This window comes from Podarcis melisellensis (assembly GCF_964234715.1).
Source record: "Podarcis melisellensis genome assembly, chromosome: 13".
NCBI lineage: Eukaryota > Metazoa > Chordata > Lepidosauria > Squamata > Lacertidae > Podarcis > Podarcis melisellensis.
The window spans coordinates 19043171-19071081 of NC_138545.1; the positions used below are offsets into that span (position 1 = coordinate 19043171).

General features: G+C 46.7%; 1 protein-coding gene across 1 annotated transcript in view; it reads left to right on the forward strand.

Annotated features, from left to right (window-relative positions):
• The window catches only part of PRKCG (protein kinase C gamma), a 52469-nt gene extending 26110 nt beyond the window's left edge, over positions 1 to 26359 (forward strand). Inside the window, exons 4-18 of the mRNA XM_081885945.1 lie at positions 1208 to 1319; positions 3886 to 4017; positions 6981 to 7137; positions 7291 to 7425; positions 7864 to 7951; positions 8284 to 8313; positions 10270 to 10407; positions 13777 to 13950; positions 14643 to 14734; positions 18686 to 18748; positions 19652 to 19790; positions 20543 to 20623; positions 20790 to 20897; positions 21922 to 22062; positions 23023 to 26359. Coding sequence (XP_081742071.1) covers positions 1208 to 1319; positions 3886 to 4017; positions 6981 to 7137; positions 7291 to 7425; positions 7864 to 7951; positions 8284 to 8313; positions 10270 to 10407; positions 13777 to 13950; positions 14643 to 14734; positions 18686 to 18748; positions 19652 to 19790; positions 20543 to 20623; positions 20790 to 20897; positions 21922 to 22062; positions 23023 to 23274 — 1842 coding nt within the window. The 3' untranslated portion in view covers positions 23275 to 26359. The remainder of the gene's footprint in view (positions 1 to 1207; positions 1320 to 3885; positions 4018 to 6980; positions 7138 to 7290; positions 7426 to 7863; positions 7952 to 8283; positions 8314 to 10269; positions 10408 to 13776; positions 13951 to 14642; positions 14735 to 18685; positions 18749 to 19651; positions 19791 to 20542; positions 20624 to 20789; positions 20898 to 21921; positions 22063 to 23022) is intronic.
• Positions 26360 to 27911: the final 1552 nt, after the last annotated feature.

The following is a 27911-nucleotide window of genomic DNA, read 5'->3' on the forward strand; positions in this document are numbered from 1 at the left end:
ATGTACTGTGTACATATTCATAGAATAGTCATGGAAATCCACACCCGTAGACCCCCCCAATTCATGTTCATAATCCACAATTGTGTGGTAGGAGGACACATAGCATCTATATTTGAGGTCCCAGAATCAATCCCTAGCATTCATTTTCAAAGGCTCTTAGGGCCAAACTACACATGATGCTAAATGTGTCACTGGAAGCAACATGTATTCCCAACATGTTCACCCCCACCATTTAAATAGCTGCTGTTCATGAGGTTAACCTTTACCTTTTGTGATGTGTTCCCAATTAAAAACCTCCCGAGTTGCTATTACATCTGGGAGGGGAGCTTCAAAGTGACCTTCCCTCCTGGGATGAATTGTACCTTTGTAGGGAGAGGAAAGATGAGGTTAAGTCCTCCATACACCGTGACTCTGATCTTGATTGCCCTTCCAACATGGCAAATAATAATAATAATAATAATAATAATAATAATAATAATAATAATAATAATAATAATATTGTTATTTATACTCTGTCCATGTGGCTAGGTTGCCCCAGCCACTGTGCTGATATTGGAGTAAAAGAAAAATACCACATTTTTCACTCTCCAAGACTCACCAGACCATAAGACGCACCTAGTTTTTGGAGGAGGAAAACAAGAAAAAAAATATTCTGAATCCCAGAAGCCAGAACAGCAAGAGGGATTGCTGCGCAGCGATCCCTCTTGCTGTTCTGGCTTCTGCAATAGCTGTGCAGCCTGCATTCGCTCCATAAGACGCTCACACATTTCCCCTCACTTTTTAGGAGGGAAAAAGTGCATCTTATAGAGCGAAAAATACGGTAATGCTTGCAGCTTCTAGTGCTCCCCTGGGTGTCACAATGTACATTGTGCACCCCCTTTTCCTCATGTACTTGTTTCCACTCCATGAGCACTCTCATAAAACGTCCTTTTCACTTGCACACAAACCGCACATTCACATTCCAAGCCACACCTTTTGCCTTCCACGTGCTTCTTAACAACTGTGCATTCTCACTTCCAACCTCTAAAAGGTGGCAGCGGGGGGGGGGGGAGGACTGAGTCTCCCCTAACAACCTGCATGCCAGAGGTTTTTACGGATGGTGTTGGTAGGGATGGAACTAGGACAAAAGACGCAAGTGTTTTAGAGAATCGTGTGTAGTTTCCCTTCGTCATAGATGCTGTGCTTCTGTGCCTTTCCCCTTTGACAGGATCCTCGGAACAAGCACAAGTTCAAAATTCACAGCTACAGCAGCCCAACCTTCTGTGATCACTGCGGCTCACTCCTCTATGGGCTGGTGCACCAGGGGATGAAATGCACCTGTGAGTAACCATTTGCCTTCTGCAAAAAAGAAATAACTCAATCCTGTGTTGCTGTAAAGGCTAACCGTGTCATGGGCTCTCCAGAGCAAAAGCCTCTTTTGTCAGAGGGCTGTTGTGGCGTGGGGGGTTACGTGTGTGTGCTATGAACAGGAAATCCTCAGTTCAGAACTGGCTCCATCATGAGTGCACTGGGTAGGTAAGGTGGTATTCTTCAACCTCCGCTCTACATCTGCAGTGTGGAGGTAGTTGTCGTGCCACTACTATTAAGACTATGTTCCAGGGCTGCCTCAACAGTGGCTGAGGTTGCATATGTCCATCTTTTCAATGACTTAGGAGAAGTGGTCCATACATGCATAGGCGTAGGAAGGATTTTTGTTGGGGGGCAGACCTTTTGGTGGGGGGTAGAAGAACCTCGGTTAGATATGTATTTTTATTGATTGGGGGGCTGTTGCCCCTCTCTGCCTCTCCTTGGCTACACCCATGCATACACATCAACTAGTCTTAGAAAGTGGACCTATAAGGCAGAGGGTGTATTATCCATGCTCTCAGTGTAGTGGAAATTAGCTGTGATTGAGGCTGGATCTACATATGCAGCAGGACAAGATGATGGTGCCCTGAGATGAAAGAAAATAGACTGCGCCTCTTAGGAAGACAGCAGGGGGGAGATTTCCTCAAGTAAACAATACCCAGTCAGAAAACCTAGGAGAGATTCACCCGTCTGCAGTCTGAATTGGTATTATAGGCTGTTATATCACATCATTTCCACCCAGTGTGGACTGATCCCCATTGGGATTGGTAGGTTGGAAGGCAAAGAGACCACCAGCAGGTGGAGCTAGAGGCAATGACAGGCAGTGTTGTTCTCCTCCTCTCTGCTCTACAAGGGCAGTACAGTGGTACCTTGGGTTACATACGCTTCAGGTTACAGACTCCGCTAACCCAGAAATAGTACCTCAAGTGAAGAACTTTGCTTCAGGTTGAGAACATAAATCGTGCTCCGGCAGCGCGGCAGCAGCAGGAGGCCCCATTAGCTAAAGTGGTGCTTCAGGTTAAGAACAGTTTCAGGTTAAGAGTGGACCTCCAGAACGAATTAAGTACTTAACCCAAGGTACCACTGTACTGAAATCAGGAGGAGGAAGCTGGCCAGCAGTAAGGTAAGGTAAAGGTAAAGGTACCCCTGCCCGTACGGGCCAGTCTTGCCAGACTCTGGGGTTGTGCGCCCATCTCACTCAAGAGGCCAGGGGCCAGCGCTGTCCGAAGACACTTCCGGGTCACGTGGCCAGCGTGACATCGCTGCTCTGGCGAGCCAGAGCCGCACTCGGAAACGCCGTTTACCTTCCCGCTGGTAAGCGGTCCCTATTTATCTACTTGCACCCGGAGGTGCTTTCGAACTGCTAGGTTGGCAGGCGCTGGGACCGAGCAGCGGGAGCGCACCCCGCCGCAGGGATTCGAACCGCCGACCTTTCGATCGGCAAGTCCTAGGCGCTGAGGCTTTAACCCACAGCGCCACCTGTGGCCAGCAGTGCCACCTCTTAAACCAGTTATAAGAAAGAAGGCAGGCAGGCGGAGGGAAGTGTCCCATGCACTCATATGGACTAGCTTCCTCTTGTCACATCTTCGTCTTCTGCATGTGTAGGTCTAGCTTAAAGGTAAAGGTACCCCTGACCGTTAGGTCCAGTTGCAGATGACTCTGGGTGGGGTTGCGGCACTCATCTTGCTCTATAGGCCGAGGGAGCCAGCATGTCTTCCGCATGTGTAGGACTAGCTTAAAGGTAAAGGTACCCCTGACCGTTAGGTCCAGTCGCAGATGACTCTGGGGTTGCGGTTCTCATCTCGCTCTATAGGCCGAGGGAGCCAGCGTTTGTCCACAGACAACTTCCAGGTCATGTGTCCATCATGACTAAGCCGCTTCTGGCAACCTTCTGATCAGCAAGCCCTAGGCTCAGTGGTTTGGACCACAGCGCCACCCGCGTCCCTCTTAGCACTAGCTTAATCACTAAATTAAGCTTCATGGATTTCAGTGGGAGCTAGTCATTATTAACAACAGCTGGACTGATACCCACATTTATATTTGGAGTAAGAGGAATCTGATGCAGTTTTGCATACATCAATATCGCAAGGAAGCACCTACAGATTGTCCTGAGCATACATGGACAGGCTCTTGTGAAGTTTGCAAATTCATGCACGTGAAACTGCCAAATGGATGAAATTTTCAACATCATCATCATCATCTATACATTGAAATTGCCCAGTTTTATGTAAGCCAAGTATATTGTGTATCCTGTATCAAAACATTTCTTAAAAATCTGTTGGATTAATAAAACACAATTGTAGTGAATTGGAAGTCATTGGTTTTTCTGTTGTTTGTTTTTAAAAAAACAACTAACCAGTTAGTTGCCTGGACATGCCTATGTCTGCTCAGAAGTAAGTCCTATTGAATTAAATGGAGCTTACTCCCGGGTAAGCGGGGTTAAGATGGCAGCCTAAATGCTGCAGAGGGAACGGTAGCCTTGCTGTCTCTGGTTATCTGGTCCTAGCTTAACTCACCCACCTTTGTTGCCCCCTGCAGGCTGTGAGATGAATGTGCACAAGCGCTGCGTCCACTGTGTGCCCAGCTTGTGCGGTGTGGACCACACAGAACGCAGGGGACGCCTGCAGCTCCACATCGAGACATTCGGGAGTGACGAGATCCATGTGACTGGTAAGAAGAGAATGGTGGTGACTGGGGGAAGTGGGGAAGAATAGGAATAGGTTGGCCTGCTCTCACCTGAAGCTGACTCTTTGTTGACATCTTCATTGGAGCTTAGGTGGGAGACAACAATACAGAATGCTCCAGTTGTGGACTGTCTTCTAAAGAGGAAACCAATGTTTGGCTCCATCTCTTCTCCCTTCTCAATGGCAAACTGCAGTAGCTCTTTTTGCCCAGTCCTGTGATGAACTAGGATGAGAACCCTTCCTTTCCTCTTATGCTGCTCTCAGTTCTCTCAGTTGTCTCATATTTAAGGGAGCAAACAAGATGTGATGGGGTAGCTAGATGAGAGGCTCTGCTCTTTGGCCAGGGAAAATCCTGCTCAGCCCTTCTTTAACGACTGAGATTTCAACAGCCATTGTGCAAAGCTTATTGCTATAGCAGACGAGGACTAGAACTGTTGTGTTTAAATAAAATTGAAATAAAAGCTGAGGTGTTCAGGATGTTTGATTCTGCCTTTAAGGGACCAACGACACATGTAAGGCAGCCCCATTCCCCAAGTGATTTTGAGAGGTTGGGGAGGAGGTACAACTGCATAACAACGTCATTTCTTCAGCTGAAAAAGTCTCCCACAGTGGCTGACAAATCCCACCCTTTGCACTTGCCTTCTAAGAGACACAACACAAAAGGAAAAGGGAGTTGGGAGGGAGTAGGGAAAAAGCAAGCCCAGGCACTAATTCTTAGTTACGGGGATCTTGTAGTGAACAGCAGGAATGGAAAAAATTGGCTGGGAGCCAGAAGTTTCCTGGTCTTTCAGCAGAGCTTGATGGAGAGGCAAGGCAGCCTCATCTCTCTCCATCTCTTGCAGAGGGATGCAGTTTGGGCCACCAGTACTACTTGTTTTTTGGCAGGAACCAGCCATCAGGGATATCTTTTAACTGGGAATCTTCATATTCTAAAAGTGAGCCCTCACTTTTTAAACAGAAACTGTCATGCCACAAATTAGAAAGCTTCTTTTTTAATTTTTTTAATCTTAGCTGATGCAGACGCAAACTCCAGGCATGCTGTTCTGCATACATCTGAAATGGTGTCAGGTGAATTGAGAATGATAGACAGGAAAGTGGGCTGTCGTAGACTTCCAGGGGTCTGGAGCCATGATTCAGAGTTCCATGTAGCCTTTTCTGGCTCCCCGTCGCAGGCGGGGATGGAATAAATTATGCAAATGGATGCACACTGGCTCGATTTGCATAATTCATGCAACGTTTGCTTGATTCATACAGATCACAGGATTCAGCTTAGTTAGCTTCTCAGACTGAAAACTGCCTTGGTGCCAAATCTTTGAATGTGTGTTCTTGTGCATAGGGACGGGCGGTAGCTCAGTGGTAAAGCACCTGCTCTGCCTGGAGACGTTATCAGGATCGGTCCCCTGGCACAGCCAGTTAGGGTTGGGGGGAAACACCCTCTGTCCCCTGGGGAGCTGTCAGCTGCCAGTCAGTGTAGGAAATACTGAGCTACATGGACCAATGGTCCGACTCAGTCAAAGGCAGCTCCCTGTGTCCCTCAGTATGCACAGCTCAACAGCGCCTGTAACTATTTATCTCTCTCTCTCTCTCTCTCTCTCTCTCTCTCTCTCTCTCTCTCTCTCTTTCTCCCTTTCTTTATATCTACCTCAAAATAACAATGGCTATTGTTATACAGTGGTACCTCGGGTTACATACAGTTCACGTTACATACGCTTCAGGTTACAGACTCCGCTAACCCAGAAATAGTACCTCAGGTTAAGAACTTTGCTTCAGGATGAGAACAGAAATCGTGCTCCGGTGGCGCGGCAACAGCAGGAGGCCCCATTAGCTAAAGTGGTGCTTCAGGTTGAGAACAGTTTCAGGTTAAGAACGGACCTCTGGAACGAATTAAGTACCGTATTTTTTGCTCTATAAGACTCACTTTTCCCCTCCTTACTTTTTAGTAAGTTGTTCTGGCTTCTGAGAGTCAGAATAGTTTTTTTCTTGTTTTCCTCCTCCAAAAACTAGGTGCATCTTATGGTCTGGTGCATCTTATAGAGCGAAAAATACGGTACTTAACCCGAGGTACCACTGTAATACAATATATTGATTGATCGATTGCCTCTATATCCCATGTAGCCTCCAAGGAGCTCAAGGCGGTGCATAGTCCTCCTCTTTATTGTATTCACACAACAACCCTGTGAAGTAGGTTAGTCTGAGAGATAGTGACTGGCTAAAGGTCACCCAGCAAGGTTCATGATGGGGGATTTGAACCCCAGTCTCCCAGGTCCTAGTTCAACACTTTTACCTGCTAGACCACACTGGCTCCCTGATAACAGTGACAATCAGGGACAGTATTGCTATTAAGAACAGCCAGGGCTGATGGAACATCAAGAAAATGCCCTGGGCCCTGCAGCAGAGAAGAAAACCTTTTGGGGTTGAGGCGGGTGGCGAACAGCATGGGAGCAGGAGGCCTGGCTGTGGCGGCGAGTGGGATTGATTGAGCTGGTGGAGGCTGAGAGCCAGGACGCCTGGGTTCTATTCCTAGCTGCAGAACTTGACATCCCCCGCCTCTGCTTTTCACACCTTCTTTCTCTGCACACTTTCTTCCCCGCTCTCGTTTCCCTCCCCCCCTTCTGGAACCCTGCATGTAGGTGGTGAGGAGAAAGCCATCGCTGCAGTCTTCTTGACAGAAAGGGATTTCCTCACCCACCCCTCTACTATCTCCTTCAATTTCTCCACCCCCAACGCGCACACAAGCCACATATGAGGGTGGGAGCAATTGCTGCCACAGCAACTTCCTTGGCCCGCAGCAGGTGGCCTGGGATGGGAGCCAGTGGATCCTCCTTCCTCCGCCCACTAGGGAACGCAGGAGGTCTGTCTTCCCGCCCACTCGCCCTCTCCTCCAGTACTTACTCTGTTGGAAGCTAATATGCGTGTCTCCCCTCCCCCCTCCCTCCTTCTCTTTGTTAGTTGGTGAAGCCCTTAACCTGATCCCGATGGATCCCAATGGCCTCTCGGACCCCTATGTGAAACTCAAGCTGATCCCTGACCCTAAGAACCTAACAAAGCAAAAGACTCGGACCGTTAGATCCACCCTCAACCCAGTGTGGAATGAAACCTTCACTTTGTAAGTCCTGTGGATGTGATGGAGGACCTGGAAGCCAGAGCCCTGGTGGGGTTGTGTGTGTGTGTGTGTGTGAGAGAGAGAGAGAGAGAGAGAGAGAGAGAAAGAGAAAGAGAGAGAGAGAGAGAGACTCTGACCTTCTTTATACCTCCCCAGCACCCTGCAGCCGGGGGACATGGAGCGGCGCCTCTCCATCGAGGTGTGGGACTGGGACCGGACAACCCGCAATGATTTCATGGGAGCCATGTCCTTTGGGGTGTCTGAGCTCTTCAAGGGTCCTGTGGAAGGCTGGTAAGGGGAAATCTGTGGGGGAGCAGGGCCGGAGGGGGGTGGTGGAGAGAAGCAAAGATGGAAAATAATGATGGGGCAACTCGGGGGACCACCACCGGCTCATTTTCTTTCTCTTTCCCGTCCGTCTTGGCGTCTCTTTGGGTTTTTATCTGTTTGCCTGGATGGCTCCATTATCTAATCCAATCTGTCTATCTATCTACCTGTCTTCTCTGCCTTATCTATCTACCTTATCTATTTTAATCTACCTTAACTACTTATCTATCTTATCTAATCCATCAAATACCCCTCATTTCTCCTCCCACCCCTCACCCCACTCTTCTGTTTCCATTTCCTTCTGCATTCCTCCCCATCCATCTCTCTCTCTAATCACTCCCTCCTCTTGTTCATCTTCCTCCTCCTCCTCCCTGCCTGGTGTCCCTGTCTGCGTTGCTGTCCCAGGTACAAATTGCTCAATCAGGAGGAGGGCGAATATTATAGTGTCCCTGTGGCCGATGCAGAAAACTGTGGGCTGCTCCAGAAATTCGAGGTAACCTTGTGGCTCTCCGGCCCCGCTTGGACTGGCACGCTCCCCTGGTCTGCCCCCGCCAACTATGTGCCATATCCAGCCCAAACACAAACCACACCCCTAGCTGGGGGTGGTGTGGCAGGGCCACTGCTGTGATGAAAGGAGCCAGGTTGGAGGGAATACCTCTGAATGACTTCTTCTCTTAGGACTCCAAGGGAGGGAGAGAGGGTGGTCGGACTGGATCACTGGCAATTGACCTGAAATGGTACTCCTAGCCAGGAGATAAGAATAGGGCAAAGTTTACTTGTGCATCTGTCTTAAACCCTGATTTATTTTTATTTTTGGTCTTCCAGGCTTGCAACTTCCCACTGGAGCTCTATGAGGTACCTGCGATTCCCTTAGTTTCTTCTGCCTTTCTCTTGGTGCAATGAGATGGGGAGGGGGTGAAGTTGGTTTCCCGTTTGCTGTCCGTAAGGACACCAGTCAGTCTTGGAGCTGATTTCAAGGGCTTTATAGAGTGGGAGGGAAGCAACATAAGAGGAACAGCTACGCTTGGACGGGGGGAAAAGTCCATCAAGACCAGCAGTGCCCAGCGCGAGCCGTTCCTGGGCAGCTCCAAGCAGTGACACAGATTTGGATCTCCGGGTACTGATGTTGAGGGCAGCAGCAAACAGGCCCTGCATCTGCACTTGGGCTGCCATGGGCATCCTTTCCTTTTATTACTATTATTATTTTTTAAAAAACCTAATAGCACTCTATATAGGGGGCAGCTGGCAATAAATGCACATGGTTGCAGACCTCAATCAATCAATCAATCAATCAATCAATCAATTAATTATCCTTTTCTGCAACAAAGTGGTGCTTATTCCCAAGTCAATGTATTTAGTGTCAGGGCAGCAGATGCAAATTCCCCCCTAACATAGCAGAAATGTTAAAGCAGTTGAGACATAGAAGCAGGTGCCTAGTGGAGAAAGCCACCCCCTTATTGTTTTTCTCAGTGCATACACACACACACACACACACACACACACACACACACACAGATATACATACACACGTAATACCTCTGAATATGAACATTGCATTCTGTATCATGGCTCATAGCCACAGATGTCGATACAAACCCTCTATTATGAGTGGCCACCCTGAGCTGCTGTTTGAATCCACACTTGCACAGAGAGGAAATATTTCCTTTTGACTGCCCCAAACTTCCTGAAGGAGGTGAGCAGAAGGTAGAAAGTACTTGTGGGGCAAATGGATTAAAGAAAGAAAGGCAGAAGGCTCTGAGACAGAACTGGGTATTCCTGGGCCTCCTGTATAGGATAAGCCCTTGAACATAGCATGCTGCCTCACAATGTGCCAGGTGCCATTGGTCCAGTGGGGGTCATTCTATCTGGCAGTAGCTCTCCAAGGTTTCAGAGGTGCTTTCCCAGTCCTGAGATCCCAGAGATGCTTGGGGTTGAACCTGAGACCTTCTGCATGCAAAGCCCTGAGTCATTGAACCTCCCCTCTTCGTTGCATGCATCTGCCACTCCACAAACTTCACACAACCCCTGCTTTATAAATGTTTATAAGGAACTAGACATACAACCAAGCTACTTTACAGCTTTTGCACAAGTTTCACAAACTCTTCCTATCATGCAGAGTGTGTCATAACGTAATAGACTGGTGACTGGGAGCAGCCGCCGAGACCGTATAACACCGTTCTTGAAAGACCTACACTGGCTCCCAGTACGTTTCCGAGCACAATTCAGAGTGTTGGCACTGACCTTTAAAGCCCTATATGGCCTCGGCCCAGTATACCTGAAGGAGCGTCTCAACCCCCATCGTTCTGCCTGGACAGTCCAGCTCCAAGGGCCTTCTGGCGGTTCCCTCGCTGCGAGAAGCCAAGTTACAGGGAACCAGGCAGAGGGCCTTCTCGGTAGTGGCACCCGCCCTGTGGAACGCCCTCCCACCAGATGTCAAAGAGAAAAGTAACTACCAAACTTTTAGAAGACACCTGAAGGCAGCCCAGTTTAAGGAAGCTTTTAGTGTTTAATAGGTTATTGTATTTTAGTGTTTTGTTGGAAGCCGCCCAGAGTGGCTGGGGAAACCCAGCCAGATGGGCGGGGAATGAATAATAAATTATTATTATTGTTATTATTGAGTAAACATGGGGCAGGGGACATGGACATATTGACTAAAATAAACCAATGTGCCACTATTGGCGTAGATACTGCATTAGTTGTATTGCCGGCTCTCCTGCCCCTTGTTCTGAGCTTAAGGAGGAGGTGGTACTCATGCATATCCATGTCTGTGTTTTCCTCTCCTCCCTGCCTCGAACCACGGTGCGCCTGCAGAAGGTTCGCCATGGCCCCATCCCATCGCCATCCCCCAGCCCCACTGACACCAAGCGTGGCGGGTTCTTTGGCACCAACCGCTTCCACATCTCCGACTTCAACTTCCTGATGGTGCTGGGCAAGGGCAGTTTCGGCAAGGTAGGCCTGCTTTTTTTTAAGGGATGTGCACAGAGGAGCAGTATTGCAACTGCAGGCGCAGCAATGCATTGAATGTGTTTCCATTTGAGGAAGTGCGATGGCGAGAAAAGGATGTACGTGCACGAAATACTTCTTTTTTTTTATAAATTTTTATTGAGTTTTCAAATTTTTTATAGACAAACACACACACACAGACACCAAACACAGAACAATACATATATAATTTTCATTACCCTCTTTCCTTGACTTCCCCACATCTCTCCTTCCCACATTCCAATTTCTATAGTTAATTCAGCAAGTTATTTCCTCTTCTCTCTATTATATTGTTATCCTCTGTTCTTTATATTTAGCATCTCTTGTTAGACTCAAATTTACTTATAAATTTTTACACATTAACTCCTTTCTCTAAGGTCGACCCATCTTCTCTCACACGAATCCTCCCTTTTTATATTAAACAAAACATATCTAAATTAAAAGATCATAAATCAAAAATTCTTACTATTCTACTCTCCCCCTCCCTCCCTGGCCCAGTTTCTGTCCCTTTCCACATTACTATTCTAAAAAATCAGTCTCAGCCCGGATTTCTCACATCCGAGGCTCTCAAGCCCCAGTTAGTCTTTCCCCGTCTATTTTGTTGCTTATTGGCCTTCAATTCTCGAAGGAGTTGTGTCCCAAGCTCCTTCTTCTTTCCTTCCGCCAAAGTCAATAGCATTTGCTGCCAAGGATCTGCCAGTCTCCCATGCTCAAACTTAAAGAAGGGGTCCCAGTCATACTTGTTCTTTCCTTCCACCGAGTCAGTCCATAGCAATTGCCACCAAGGGTCTGCCAGTCTACCATACTCAAACTTGAGGAAGAAGTCCCAATCATGTTTGTTTATTCTTTTATGTTCCAGTATTTCAAATGTTCCAGGGGCTTCTTCCTTTGTCCTTCTCTCCTTTTGCAAATTTACGGTACACTGGTCCTGTTCATCAAATCCTTTATTTTCTGAAGCTGTAGGCTTTTGGTTGGTACTTTCCCTCTGAACGTCCTCTCCTTCTTCTTCGTCCTCTCCCCCTATTTCCAAAGCTGTCTCTTCTGTTTCGGCTGCCGGGTTGTTTCCCAACTTTTTGTCATCAGCAGAGTTGCACAATTTCAGATTCAAGGTCACGAGTTGTTTGCTCATATCTGCAGTCTTTTCTTGTAGAATTCCCACGAGAAAGAACATCCTTTCAATCTCTGCCAGTAATTTTCCTTCTGCTGCCATTGCAATATCTTTGGTTCCCTCCAGGGGGATTACCAGTCCAATAGTTCTTTTTCCAACAGTTCGTTACTTTGTTATTCACAAATACTTTGTTTCCAATCAGTTCAGATACAATATATCGCCTTTAATCCAAAAAAGATTTTCTAAGTATCTCAATTCCAGCCTTTAATCGCCCGTTTGACAGCTCTTTTGACAGCTGTCAAACTTTCTTCTCCTTTTCCTCAGGCTCACACGCAGGACCCTCCCGGGTCCAGAATGGGGGGGGGGGAATTACATAAAAACTTCTAATGTTCCTCTCTCCTCTCCAGCACAATAGCTTTTTAATCCAATTCGTGCGAGTTATCTTTCTAAGCACAAAAGTCTTTCCACCTCAGTGCTTCTCTCCTTGCTTAAATCTTTTTGTGGGGGGGGGGGAGTGTGGACTTCCTTTTAGCACATCCCCCGGTCGTACTCCGATCAAAGGTAAAATTTTAGTATCAAATTTCCATTTTACTCACGGGTTCTTTATTTCAGTCCAAATTTCAGGAAGGAAGACAGCGCTCTCCGGCCATGGCTCGCGGCTTCGCTCCGCCGAGGTAGCGATGGACTCTCAGCACCGCGCCGCACCCCAGTCCACTCCGCAGCCTTTAAAAAGGCTCTTCGCGGGTCGGGGAGGGCGTTTAAGGTGCCCACCGAGTCACCAAGTCCGCAGGCTTCAGCGCCTGCGGTTTTTAAGGGTCCCCGTGTCGCCGGCACGGCAAGACCCGTCCTCAGCGGAGCCGATTCCCTCCGGAGCTCGGAGGGAATCCGCCATTACCGGATCGCGCTATCCCGGAAGTCCCGTGCACGAAATACTTCACCTCCAAGAAAGTGTGTAAAGTCACCTGCTTCCCCTGCAGAACTGTCACGGGATTTGGAGAACCTTTCTTTGTTTTCTTTTTGCCTCCTGCTCCTCTGGTTCTTTGGAGGCTGAGCACACCCTTCTGCAGTGCTGGAACTCTCATCCACCCAGAGGATTATCTGTCTATCTATCTATCTATCTATCTATCTATCTATCTATCTATCTATCTATCATCTATCTATCTATCTAATCTATCTATCATCTATCTATCTATCTATCTATCTATCTATCTATCATCTATCTATCTATCTATCTATCTATCTATCTATCTATCATCTATCATCTATCTATCTATCTAATCTATCTATCTATCATCTATCACCTTCCTTCCTTCCTTCCTTCCTTCCTTCCTTCCTTCCTTCCTTCCTTCCTTCCTTCCTATTCGTATTGAAGCTTGTGCTACTTTGGAGCTTTTAAGAGACACCACTTGTATAACAATCAGGAGGAAGGCTCAACAAGCAGGACATATGGACCTGCTCTGTGTCCCAGCATCAGACATGCAATTGATTGGGGAGCTTGGGAGGGCTTCCTTTGTGGCCACGCCTACATTGTGAAACTCACAGCCTAGGGAAGCCTGCCTTTTTCTCTCTTTCTCTGATGGTCCTTCATTACCTCAGGAGAACTGCTTCATTTGACAGGCTTTTGCTCCCAGGAATTTTTGTGAAATTTTAATCTTCCATCTTTTCTCTGCCTTTAAACTGTTTAGTTTTTCATTGTGCCATGTGCCGGTGTTGTATTGTAAAAGTTATATTGGTTGGTTGTTGTTGTTTTTTGGAAAGTGGAAAGGCAAAATGTAATGTATTTCGGGAAAAGAACAAATAAGTAAATGGAAGCTTCCAGGTGCAAAAGAGCACTTTGCAAAATGTTAAAAGAAGTTTAAGGGGTGGGGTGGGGAGGGAATAACTAAACTGCACCCCACTGCCCATGGAAACGTCCCTTCCGTAAATCATTTGGCAATTTTCGCCCTATGAAACATCCTAGAATGTTCCCTACAAAAATTCAACACCTGCCAGTGGGGTTTTCAATTTGTGTTAGGGGTGTTTGTGTGCTATTTTCATTTAGCACCACCTACTGTCTCTGTTCATAGGAAAACAATGTTTTTATCATACCACCTTGAATTCAGTAAAAAACCCCAAACACTACTGTCCCTACGTGGGAAGTAAGTTCTGTGTAAGGAGCCCAGGGTGTCATGAGTTTCCTTTGGGTAGGTGTGGGCAAGACCCAAACTTTTAGGGTTTTCTCCCCACAGGTGATGCTGGCAGAGCGCCGTGGAACGGACGAGCTGTTTGCCATCAAGATCCTCAAGAAAGACGTGATCATCCAAGATGACGACGTTGAATGTACTATGGTGGAAAAGAGAGTTTTGGCCATGGGGGAGCGTCCACATTTCCTAACCCAGCTGCACTCTACCTTCCAAACCGCAGTAATTGCGTGTGGTTATTTACTTGGTTAAAGAAACTGTAGCTATTTAACTGTATGCTGTTTTGTTGATTACGTAATTCATTGCCTCCACTTAAATTTGCATGCAGGGGAAAATGGATGAATGCATACGACACAGCAGCATCTCGGAAGAGGCATTTCCCCTCATCTCCCTTGCGCAGCAGGGGATGTCTTCTTATAAGATGGCAGCCATCTTTTTAGAACTAGTGGTTAAAATAAGTTTCTAAAGGTTGCTGTCCAATTAATTGAGTCACATTCAATCAAAATGTATCTTAATTTAGGGGTTCCCAAATGGGTCACTGTGCTTCATTCAGGCGTCTGCGGCATGTCCGTGAGGAACACACACAATATGAATTCTGTGGAATTCCCAAACAGTAATACAATAAAGGGGGTGGGGTGGGAAGAAGCAATAAAAATACAATTTAGAATTATATAGCATCTGGCACAGGGCATTACAATTGCTACTAGAGGCAAGAAAAATAATTAAGAGGTCCATCAAGACCCTTAGCAATTTTCAAGTGGCCCATGAGGGGAAAAGTTTGGGAATCCCTGTCTTAATTGGTTTAACCGACTAAGCATTGCAGAGAGGGAAGGGGGGCATGCTGTGGTATCTGGGTCTTTCACTTTATCTGCCTGTGGCAATAATGGACACACATCCTGGTTTTTTCCTTCAAGGACCGGCTCTATTTTGTCATGGAGTATGTCAATGGAGGAGACCTGATGTATCATATCCAGCAGGTTGGGAAATTCAAGGAACCTCATGCTATGTACGTGAGTCTCTTGGGGAACTCAATTGAGAATGGGTCTCTCTCTCTCTCTCTCTCTCTCTCTCTCTCTCTCTCTCTCTCTCTAGCTGCTCTCACATTGGAACAACTCTGCTTCTTCACTCAGTTCTTACAGGGCGTTTGTACAGTATCATTAGCTAAACACTTCCCCTCTCAAGTTTCCCCACATTTTTCCTCCTGGGGGCTCGTAAAACCCAACCCTTTTTTGTAGACAACTCAGTGCACAATTTCCCCTGCTGTAGACAGTCTATGTGCTGCTATTCCATCCTACTAGATTGCTCTAGCTGTTTCCTGGGGTGTCCTCCAGCCATTTCCTTCTCAATCATTTGTCTTCCCTCTCTAAGAAACAGCTCTGCCACTCCATTCCTTGCATTTCCGAATAACTTTGGCTTTCTGTATCTTTTTTCCCCTCTTCCCTAAATTGCAGAAGGGTGGGGGGAGCACTACCATTACTGGGAGGGGAGTGGTGGAGTCTTTAACTTTTTCTTCTCACATAATGATCCCAATGACAATTGCCTTCCAACATTTGGAACGGGCGGACGAGGGACTGCCCAGTTGGCTACAGAATGCCAGAGGTTTGTAAGGAGAGCTGCTATTCCACTTCCGGCTTCAAGCAGGACAGCGATGAGTGTGTGTTGCTAAATTGTCCTTGTCCAGAGGTACCCTCTGCCTGCCTGTCTTTACTTGCATAGTCACTCCAGTCCAAAACATGATGACACCTGAGAACGACTTTTCTTACGTATCTTCAAAGGGTGGTCAGGTTGGGCATTTGCAAAGGCCTCGTGTTTGGCATTTGCAAAGGCCTCGTGTTTGGCAGATGGGCCCACAGTCCCAAGTGTCACTGCACACCCAACCTCTTTCAGTTCAAGGGGACCCACTGAAGATGCTTGATTTAGGGATTCCCCAAATCCTGGAACATGCACTGCTGCCCCCCCCCCAATATTTTCATTGATTTTGCAATAGTATTCATTAAATGAACACAATGACTTTCATACAAAGAAAAACCATGTCATTGTCTCCGCTTCTCCTCCTGTTGCCAGAAGCCTAGTAAGTATTCTTATGAATATTCTATTGTACGCCCTTCATCCATGTTTACTACCTACTTTTGGCATTCTCTCAACAGGGATCTTATATGTCATATCATCAAAATCTCTTGAACATAGTTTTAACACTGTTTAAGTGACAAACTACACATGACCGGTGTCTAAATCCTTTGCGCAACCAAAGGCTGCTAGCTGGATCAGGGAAATAGCTTGGGGGTGTAGGTGTTTAATGCTTACCCCTCCTGTACTCTAAACCACTGAGCCTAGGGCTTGCCGATTGGAAGGTTGGTGGTTCGAATCCCTGTGACAGGGTGAGCTCCTGTTGCTCAGTCCCTGCTCCTGCCAACCTAGCAGTTTGAAAGCACGCCAAAGTGTAAGTAGATAAATAGGTACCACTCCAGCGTGAAGGTAAACAGCGTTTCTGTGTGCTGCTCTGGTTCGCCAGAAGCAGCTTAGTCATGCTGGCCACAGGACCCAGAAGCTGTATGCCGGCTTCCTTGGCCAGTAAAGCGAGATGAGCGCCGCAACCCCAGAGTTGTCTGTGACTGGACCTAACGGTCAGGGGTCCCTTTACCTTTAACTGTGCTGTTTTCCTGATCTAAATCTTTTCTCGCCCGAACACATGCACACTTGCTGTTTGCTCTGTGGCTGAAAACATTCCAGCATGGTGCATGCAGTCCCCCTGCGAATGCCCTTAGTAAGAGCATAAAATAAAATGTCTAGAGTTCAATGGGGGATTCCTGGTGAAATGTGTACTTTGGTCCTAAGAGCCATGTGTTTGAAGATCCACCTCTGTGTCAGGTGAATCAGGAGTGCTCCACATACGCAGCAGAATGAAGTGGGAGTGAAGTAATTAATAGAGTTCTGAGGTTGTAGAGTGGTCTGTACCACTTCAGACTGCAGGTGAGACCTCACATTTAAATACCTTTCTATGTCAGGAAAGCAAGGAGACCCACTTCCTGCACTTGCAAATGAGCACGGCAGGGAGTTAGCTGGGCAAGAATTTTTCTCCCTGACGTACTAGATTTCTCCTTGTGGAGAGTTTTTACCTGGATGAGCGTTCAAAAATGTGGCCCACACACACCACCCTCTCACAGCGGTCTGAAGTGGTACAGTCTGCTCTATGGCCTCGGGATTCTACCGCTTCATTCTGCATGCTTACGTATGCCAGAGCTCAGTTTCATGGGAAATTATTACACTCCAGTGAAGTTGTGTAATTGAGTGACCTGAATGTGAAATCAACAAGCGACCACTTGCTCTAAAAAGAAACATAATTGACAAGGAGTTTAAAACACCCACTCCCCCACCCTCTGTCCAAGCCGCTGAGAAGAACCATGGGAAGTAAGCTTGGGCTACCAATTTTTGCAAGAGACTCCCCTGTCTTAAAATGACATTCAGATGGAATGTGAGAATGACAAGGCAGGCAGCTACGTTGGAGATAGGATCCTTTTTGCCTGAAAAGCCAGAGTCTTAGGCTACTTGCACACCATTCATTTAAAGTACAGTGGTACCTCTGGTTACGTACTTAATTCGTTCCGGAGGTCCGTTCTTAACCTGAAACTGTTCTTAACCTGAAGCACCACTTTAGCTAATGGGGCCTCCTGCTGCCGCTGCACCTCCGCTGCACGATTTCTGTTCTCATCCTGAAGCAAAATTCTTAACCCGAGGTACTATTTCTGGGTTAACGGAGTCTGTAACTTGAAGCGTATGTAACCTGAAGCATCTGTAACCAGAGGTACTACTGTACGTTGTAGTTTACCCCCTTAGAGAGTTACAGTTGCCAGCACTCTTAACAAACGATAGTTCCCATGATCCTTTGAGGGAAGTCATGTGCTTTAGATGTACGATGAGTGTAGCAGCCCTCCTGTTCCTGGCGCGCCATGTTGGGGTGTGGAGTGGCCATTCTCCTGTATGCATTTCTGGGACCACTTCATACCTCTCACCTTATCTTAGCTCTGCCTTGCATGCAGAAGGTCCCATGTTAAAGGACTCCTGCCTTAAACGATGGAGAACCACTGCTAGGTGGACAACACCGCTTTAGGCAGACCATTTATTTGAGATGATAGAAGGCAGCTTCCTGTGTTCCTATCTCCTCCTAAAATGAAGCCAACATAGGTGTAGGGCTGGTGTGCGCAGCTGGAGAAAATGGCCTCTCTGGTAAAATTAGGATCACTGCTGGACCTAATTAGGCTTGTGGGCTGGAGGTTTCCCATATTTGCTCCAACCACCACACTCTGCACTGTCTCCCCACATACATACATACATACATGCATTGTTCTTCCTATTTATCCTTGCCTGCATTGCCCCGCTATTGCCTCCACTGGGTCTGATTTCAGATTGTAAGTTCCTTGGCACGGGGACCTGCCTTCTTACTGCTCTGTACAGCGCCGTGCATGTTGCTGGTGCCATATAGATAACAGAAAACCTTTAAATTCACAAGAATGAAAACTAGCCTGTGTGCCTGCCAACCCACGTCCCTGGTAACATGTAAAGGTTGGTACCTGTACGTGGAATATGCTTTAATCCTAACTTGATGCAGCGGGAAGCAGGTCTACACACAGTAACTTGCAGCCACTTGTACGCAGAATAAAAAGCTCTCTTGTGATCATGCAGAAATTAACACATTACCTTTTTTAATTTGAGTATTATTACAAAGGTGGAGAGTTGGGGAGGTGGTAAGTACTGTGTGGAGGAGCTGTATGGTACTGGAATGGCATGGTTAGTGAGTGTGCCTGCTTGTATTTTTCAAACATCATGTGAAAAGTAGCCATCAGAGCCACCATGATGACTTCAGTGATGCTGCTAATGAAATCCTTGCCATGTTATCTCTTTCCCTTCCTCCCTCTCCCCCCCTTAACCCTCCTCACCCTTTTCCCCTTCTCTGTTACAGGTTTTATGCTGCAGAAATTGCTATTGGCCTGTTCTTTTTGCATAACAAAGGAATTATTTACAGGTGAGTCTATTCTGTTCTCTATAGAGGTCCCAGACTCAACTGCAAAACCCCACTCCCCCCCCCCAAATCCAGGGGTTCTGGCTCCATCTCTTCTTCCCCCCTGCCCCCTCTCCAAATCTCTACAGGACTCCTCCCTCCCTCCCTTCCTTCCTCCCTTCCTCCCTTCCTTCCTTCCTTCTACTATCAAGATTCTAATAGGCAAAAAATGCTGGCAACATTACGATAAATTCAACAGAGTAAATAAGTTTTGATGGATGTAACAGTGGAAAACCAATTTGAATAGTTATTGTAAAAAATGCGGGGATGTAAGATATGCAAAATGAAACATGGAAGGAGAAGAAGGGAAGTCATTGGATATTCTAAAGCATGTAAAATGTTGAAATCGTAAAACAGGAAAAAAAATTAATATTTTTTTTTAAAAAAAGAGATATTCTAATAGGCAAATCATCTTTCATTCTGGGTTGTCCTCTTGGAACTAGGAATTGGGGAGGAATTCAGTTTGCATTTAAAGGTGAACATGCCTTATTTACACTTTCCATAACACTGCATGAACTGAAACATAGCCAGTGGTTGAAATGCAGGCTTCTCTTAATGTTCTCCAGCCAAGTAATGTGCACATGAAAATAACTTACAAAAATGCATTATATTAGGGGAAATTGCTCTGCAGAAATGTGCACATCAAGGAAAAAAATCATACTAGACTGCTGGTGAATTTTCACAAGACAAAAAATCACGAATTTATGTGGAAGACTGAATTTCAAACTGGAAAAGTGAGAAACTGGGAGAAGCTGAAATTGATGAATCTGCCCATCCCTTCCTTACTTGGAGGATGTAATTCCCAGCTGTAATTTGGCGCCCTCTGCTGGGCACTCCTATCGCTTGCTTTGTCTCTCCTGCCTTCAGGGATCTGAAACTGGACAATGTAATGTTGGATGCTGATGGTCACATTAAGATTACTGATTTTGGGATGTGTAAAGAAAACATTTTTCCTGGCATCACCACACGGACCTTTTGTGGAACACCGGACTACATCGCTCCAGAGGTACAGAATGCTCCTAAGTCTCCCATCCCCAATCACACAACTCACCACCCTTCCAAAGAAACATCAGGTTCCTTCTGCTCTAATCTAAACTCTCCCCAGGAATTTAACCTTATAGGTTAGACTTGTTGCCTTCTAAAAACTCCAGAGCCCTGGTTTCAAATTTCTACCTCTTATGCTCGGATCCAAAACAACTGTATATGACAGGCACACCCATTATTGCATATTTCTGTGCCTGGGGTCTAATTTTACAGTTAAATGTGTGGGGTTGTGAGTGGAATAGTTGACCTCCTCCCCTGCCTTAATTTGTTGTGTCCTTTTCATAATCCGTTTGACCCTCAGAGCATTCGGGACGAAACAGGTTGTTGAATGAATGAATCTGCTATCCCAATTCACCCTGTTGCCAGGAATCTTGGCTCTTAGCTCTCCAATGCATGCCTTGGTGACTTATAGACGAGGTTACTCCCCAGAGAGGCTCACTTTGCTACTTCTCTAATAGTTTTTCAGATATTGGGCAAAGGGAACTTAATTTCTAAGGACATTTGGGACCAATTGAATCGTGTTTGTTGCTTCTATTGGAACATCTTGGTTTATATGGTTTGGATTTCTGTTATTGGTTGTTATTTACTATGTTGCTTATGGTTTTAGAGTTTATTTTCGTAAGCTGCTTTGTTGGACCTGTTTGGGTAAAAAAAGTGGAATGAAAAAGGTCTGTAGATTTAAAGGACCTAACCTCCCATTTCTACCCATCTTAGATTATTGCCTATCAGCCATACGGGAAGTCAGTGGACTGGTGGTCATTTGGTGTCCTTCTGTATGAAATGTTAGCTGGGCAGGTAAGTATGTTGAGGTGGGTTTTTTTCATGATCCAGTCCAGGTCAAGGGATACATTTGTGGTATCATGGGATGGTTTGTGGCTGTTGCCAAGAGACCTCAAGGCATTAATTCTTTAGTGTAAATATTCCACCTGCCATAGTTCTCACACTAGCTTCTGGTCCACAGCCACCATTTGATGGAGAGGACGAGGACGAACTCTTCCAGTCGATCATGGAGCACACGGTGTCCTATCCCAAATCTCTTTCACGTGAGGCTGTCTCCATCTGCAAAGGGGTGAGTCCTGGCACATCAAAGAGGAGAAAGGCTTCATGCCACATTTCCTTTTGGCTGCCCTGAAGGTTGAAACCAGGTGGTTGTGAGGGAAACAATGGGTGACTCTCCTTGAGAATAGAAGGACTTTCAGGGAACAATTGGCCGAAAGGTGGGAGGTGCTTAACTCTGAATTCACAAGCTGATTTTTCTGCCCCTGGACATTTTTAATGGACAGCAATAATGGAGGAGCAGGGATCCAAAGGGGAGAATCAGCAGGGTTGTAAAGGGTTAAACGCTTCTCCCTCTCACCCAGGGCTGAATTTAGGTTTGATGATGCCCTAAGCTATTGAAGGTAATGGGGCCCTTTATATGTCCAGCTGTCCTTTGTCAACAACGAATTGCCTGCCGTTATTTTTTCTGTTGAAAATATGCTATATGGTAATTTATGGACCTAATAGGTATCTAAAGCCATTTGCACATAACAAAATACGTATTTTATCAAAGTAATTGTTATATATCAAAGTAATTGATATCAAAGTAGTCTTATATTTTGGAAATGTACATCCAGTTTTTTCCCCTTTATTTTTTTTTGGGGGGGGGCCCAAGAGAGTGGGGCCTTAAGCTATAGCTTGTTTAGCTTATACAGTTGTACCTCCGCTTACGTATCCCTCTGGGTACGTACATAGATCAGTTTATTAGTCTATCCCTCTGGATACGTAAACTTCAGGATGTGAACATGGCAAACCCAGAAGTATTTTTTTGGGTTTCACCGTGTGCGCATGTACATAAGTGCTAATCCGCTTGCGAATTCCTCGGGATGCGGCTGCACCTCCGGAACGGATCCCGTTCGCAACCAGAGGTACCACTGAACGTAAATCCGGCACTGCTCTCACCTCGCTTCCCTGTCTTGGTACATGCAGATTGGGAGACATGCCTTTCTTGACAGAATGTCCAATTTCCATCCTGTAATAGGCAATCTCGGACTGTGGTCCGCACCCCTTAGAAGAGGAGGGTGTTCCTAGCAAATCTCTTTCTCTTTCCCCAGTTCTTGACCAAGCATCCACTGAAGCGCCTGGGCTCAGGACCAGAAGGGGAACGGGATATTCGGGAGCACGGCTTTTTCCGCTGGATGGACTGGGAGAGGCTGGAGCAGCTGGAAATCCCCCCGCCGTTCATCCCCCGTCCAGTGAGTAGCTTTGGGTCCCCACATGAGCTCAGCCACATCCAGCTGTGCAGACTCCTGCCACCAGGTGTGAATAGGCACACACCTGTATTTGTGCATGTGGATGGGCACACTCAGGTTGTCCTACGGACCTGTGGCTCAAGCACAGTGTCACATACCTCCATTAAGAATACATGCATTGCTGTACATTACTCAGGCAGAACTTTGCATATCTACAAATCGGAACCTCTTCACACATTCATTGCAACGTGCATAGATCACTTTATTGGTATATTTACTTTCTGTATGCCTTCCTCCAAGGAGTCAAGGCAGTGTACATTGTGCCCCCTCCCATTTTATCCTCACAGCAACCTTGTGAGGTAGGTCAGCCTGAGAGTGTGACTGGCTGAGGTCACCTTCATGGCAAAATGAGGATTCAAACCTGAGTTTTCCCAGACTTATTCCAACACTCTTAAACTACTACACAATACTGCGTTTCATATCTATTAATATCTGTAAACACCCACAGACACCAGCTCTAGATATATGAGCTGCAGCATGCAGAGACCTTCACACAACACAATATAATGACATGCACCAGGAAGAAATAAAACGGTGATCAAGATTCAGGGCTGTATCCAAAGTTAGTCAGACCCGTAGATCCATTTCAAACTCCTTTCCATTCCTCCGTCTCCCTGAGATGGAAAGAAATGTCAAACAAAGCTCAGAAGGCTAACAGAGCGGTGGGGTTTTTTAAGGTTAAAAATTCAGAGGTTGTGTTTGGTTTTTAATTCTGGAAACATTATGGAGGAACGCCTTTGAAGACGTAGCATGTTCAAGAAAGATTAAAATATGGAGAGGGAGGGGTTGTGTTAAAGAAACCAACAGAGATAATTCTTGTTCCCTTTCTCTTTCCATTTTCCTTGTTCCCCTCATCCCTCCTATTCCCCTTTTCTTTCTCTCTGCCCCCGTCCCCCCATCCAGTGCGGCCGAAGCGGCGAAAACTTTGACAAGTTTTTCACACGGGCACCTCCAGCGCTGACACCCCCAGACCAGCTAGTCCTCGCAAGCATTGATCAGAGCGAGTTCCAGGGGTTCACCTACATCAACCCTGAGTTTGTGCACCCGTCCACGTTGCGGCAGGGGAGCCTCTCCCCAACAGCCCTGCCCCTTTCTCCGACCAGCATGCCCCTCTCTCCGACCGCGATGATCCCTTCCCCAACCTCCCTGGTGTGAGAGTGTCTCCTGGATGACCCTTGACCCTAAGAACCCCAATTCAAGCCCTTAGAATTCTGCTCCCGGGAGCATGACTCCTGCCCAGAGCTCAGCCCTATAAACCCTATGCTTGACCTTATCACCCCTGCCTCCCCTAGAAAACACTTTTTTGTTGTTAATTGTCTCCAGTGAGTTGCTTCCCTCCTTCCTTACCTCCACTAGATGAAACCCAGATCAGTGAGGTTAAGAAAGCAGACATATATCTATAGAGGGATTTTAAAACTCCACCGCCCCAATAAAATAGGAACATTCCCTAGGTCAAGGCTAATCTTTTTTGAGCATCCCCCAATTAAACGGAGTTTGCGTTGGCACAAAGAGAGAAAACTGTGCCAGGCGTTTCTGTAAAAATGGCCATTTCAGTACTGTGTTTGCAAGGTTTCCCCCCTATAATCAGAGCAGTGGATAGCTTTCATACCATCAGAAATTCCTCCAAATTGGCCAAAACATGGGATTGCCTAAGCAGGCAAGAGGGCAAGAGACAGGACTGCACACACTTTGTGACAAAACGATGGAAATTGTGGCTGAAATCTGCCCAGAAGACATGCCCTCTGCCCTAAATCCAGGTTGGCCACATGACTGCAAAGTTCTGGCAAATGGGTTGAGTAGGCAGTGAAATGAAGGTTTGTTGCAAAAACAGAGGTCCAAACAGGAAGCAGTCGTGGAACTCCTTAGCTCAACGTGTATTTTTCCATCCCTTACAAAAGGCCATGCGATTATTTATTTATTTGGCCCTTGCAAATTTTTCTTTGATGAGTTTGGTTTCTCTAATGGATAAGGGGAATGCAGTGGGCATAATTATACTCTGGAATCGAAGAAGCAACCATAAGGTGAGCATGTGATCACTGACCAAAATAGCAGCCTGTGAATTATTATTCCATGTGTTGCTCTGCACTAAGGTGGGGGCTGGGGGAGGAGAGCCCACCCTTTCATTGCTGTCTGTCCTGATCATGAGCCTTTCCTTTCCAGGGCCATGGCTGAGTGGTAGAGCGAAGGCCATGGGTTCAATTTCTAGCTTCTCTAGGGCTGGGAAACCCCTAAGGAGAGCCACCACCAATCAGTGCAGACAGGACAAAACTAGATTGGCCCAGTGGTCTGACTCAGTATATGGCAGCTTCCTCAGTCCCTTCGTACAGGCTTAAAATATGAAGGGATGCCTAATCTACGTTTAAATGATCCTGAGTATCTGTTTGCCCTGGAAGTAATTTTTTAATTTGGGGAAATGTCAGGAAGCAACACCTTCCTTCCCTCTCTCTCCCTGCCTCCCCTGCTAATTGACTGCTCAGATAATTTCCGAAAACCCTTCTGGTCTTCATCCCTTGCCCTGTTCCCAGATCCTAGTCCTAAATTTCGTCTCCGTGGTGCTTTCCTTACCTGCTACAGTGTGACGATGTAACCTTGAACTCGATAGATCTTACCCAACTTAGTTGGAGCCCTTCGATTTCACGCATAGCTAGGATGCCTGCCTGCACAAAAAGAGTGTAGAACCCCAAACTGGTCCTTCCTCTACACCCTTACCCACCCACCCACCTCACTCTTTGTGACACAGTCCTGCCCTTGTTGAGCCCCGATGGCTCCGTCCCCCATTGCCCCCGGCCCCCAGCACTGACACCTTTGCCTTGCTTCCTTCAACATGGCTGCTTGCATCACCCACTCAGCTGTTGAAAACCAGACTTTGGAAAGGAAGCGATGACAGCAACAGAGGTGGCACGCTAGACTCCGAGGAGAAAATATCGCCCTCCTTTATAGTAACACACAGCATGTCCAAATGCGACTTTTCTTTTGTTCTTTTCTCTCTCTCTCTCTCTCTCTCTCTGGTGCATGGACTATATTACATGAACATTATAGTATATTTATTTATTGATACCTATCTTCCACGTTTCCATCCTGCTCAGTGGACACCGCCAACCCTCTACATCTGCCCTCCCAAGTTAACACCTGGCTGCCTCTTTCCAGCTTTAAAACTCGAGGTGTGTGGTAAACTGAAGATGGCACCTTCTCTCCCCTCCCCCGCACCCCCCCCCCCAATTCTCTGGGACTCCTCTTAACAGATCATTTCATTTATCATGAATACCCTGTTGCTTTTTGATGTGGGAAAGACACCCTGTCAAGCTTGTGCTGTGAATATTTTTCATTATGTGGCAAAAGACTGGTATTTGTTTTTACCTCATGAGGGAAGCCCATCGAGAACTGGTCTTTGTCCCGATTTGCCCAATGCTGGCAATTTCCGTAAGAGCGAGTGCTTGCCATGTTAAATGGGTGCGTGTAAGATGATCCTGGGGGTGTCTCTGCTGTGCCAAAAGTTACAAAAACTGGTCTTAGTCGGCGACTAATTGATGGGCGCAGAAATAATTATATTCTGCTGGCAGGTCATGTAGATGAGCCAAGCGAAAAATTTCAAGGCCATTCTCTTCCCTTCATGCATCAGGCTGTATATTCTGGTGCATCTGGGCCAACAGTCCCTCTTTACCTTTCTCCTCTCACTTTGAAATTGGTGGAAGCTAGATTCGGCCTCTGTCACCTCATGCCTGCCCATTCTATGCCAACCTCATTCCTCCTCTGGCAGAGGGTTTTTATCAAGCACCCAGCAGGCTATAGGCTTGGGCAGATGGGCGTCAAGTGGGTAGTCCTCTTCAGCCCATCCCTAACTCAGCAAGGGCATGGGGTTAAGAGCGAGCATGGGAGCTAGACCACAAGTACCTTGTACCTACCTAAGGAAGAGATAGCCTGTCGTTAGACCAGAAGATGTTGGGATCCAGAACTGCTGCGCTCATGAAAGATGAGTAAGATTGCTAATAGGACCGGAATTGTTCTCCTGAGTCATTTCCAGAGCTCTTTCCCCTTTGGTTTGCCTGATCCTTCCAGCACATCAGTCTTCCGCCAGTTTCCAGCCTCGGTCTTTTTTTCTCTTTGCTGACATCCCTCCCACCCCCGCAGCTTGGGAATAATCCACTGACACCTCCTTCCCTTTGGCTTGTGGTTCCCTGTAGCCAGTACCATAGATTAATGGACTCACCTATGCATTTCAATATAAAAGATATTTATCCAACCCGCAGTGTGCCTTGCCTTTCTGTCTCTGTGCTGGTTGGCGAGACGTTGCGTTGTCATACTGGATGAAAGGGACTTGGGCTGCATTCCCTAAGCATCATGACCAGGGAGTAAGAAGGGAAGCGGACGGTGGGGTGGCACCCTTCACCTGATCCCTGTTTGCTGGAAGGTGCAGGGGAGAGGCAGCGGGTAGCATCGTCTGGTGCAAACGCGGCAGCAGGAGCATGAGATTGGTTCTGCTGATGCATTTGCACCAAGCCTACTTTGCTGCTGCTTCGCTCCTCCCCTTCTACCTCCTGGCAAGCAGCAGGAACTCAGCCAATCTGAGGCCAGGTGAGCAGCAGGACCTCTTCACATTATAAATAGCAAATGGCATCTAACACCATGCAAACTCTGTGCAAATAAATCAGGGCGAATATTCAGTGAACAGGTCATCAGGAAGCAAGAAAAGGTCCAATTTGCTGGTGCTGGTGAGAAGCACATTTGTTGCATCAGGGTGCCAAATCTTCTTTAGAAACACAGCCTGAATTTACTGGAATGTGATTGACTCTCAGCCCAAAATAGTGACAGTCCAGCAGCAGCCCGGGTTTTAGCCACTTTTGCCCAGATGAATCCTCCAGAGATTTCTACAGAATTCCTACAAAGTTTCTATGTCCGGATCTTGTCCCGGAATGTTGTCTAAATTGATGCAACCCCATGTGGTTTAGCTGATCTCCACCTGAACAGAACTTCAGATGTTGGTCAAGCAGAGAGAATTGGGATCATCCCTGCCACATTTGGGAGAAAAGATCAGGCTATGATTCACACCACAGTTAAAGTGGAGTTGAGTGCAGACTACCCAGGGGTACACAGCATCACACTCTGAGTAGTAAAACCTCATAAGCTTAGAGGGACTTGGTCCCATCCCCAGTGAACACGGGGAGGATCACAGCCTTGCTCCGGCTTAACAGAGCAATCCTAAATAAAGAAAACTATAAATTATGCACCCTATTCCAAACTCCATTCAGGACGATTTTTTTCTTACACCATCCTTTCTCTGGCTATGTATTGCTGGGTTGCTAAGTTGTCCCAGAGTTGAAAGGTGTTTGGAATAGGTGCAAATCCTTGCCCTGCCCCTGGAACACTCCTTTTTGGGGATATGCTGATGTAAGTTACACCACTTTTAAGTTCTGCCAGCTGTGCCCCGGTTTAGGGAGTTAAGCTGGTATATCTCCAGCTGAGCTAAGCTTAGGGACTTATGCCAGCATAGCCCCAGCTGTGCCTAGTCTCAGCGAGGAAAGACCAACACCTGCCAAATCTCATGCTGTTGGATCTTGGGTTCGGATTGCATTGTTAGGGAACCTGGTTTATGCATGCCCTTGTAAACATTAATCACATGCACTCACAGATCTACAAATCTGGGATTCTTTTGCAATATGGTTTCCACTGATGGAGTTGGTGTAGGAGGCTCCTATTTAAAGTACGAGCTGTTTAAGGGGATAATCGGAGGCTCACTTTTCTGTCTTACGCCTCCATCCCCCTCCCCCGCCACAAGCCTGTCTCCCAAATCTCCT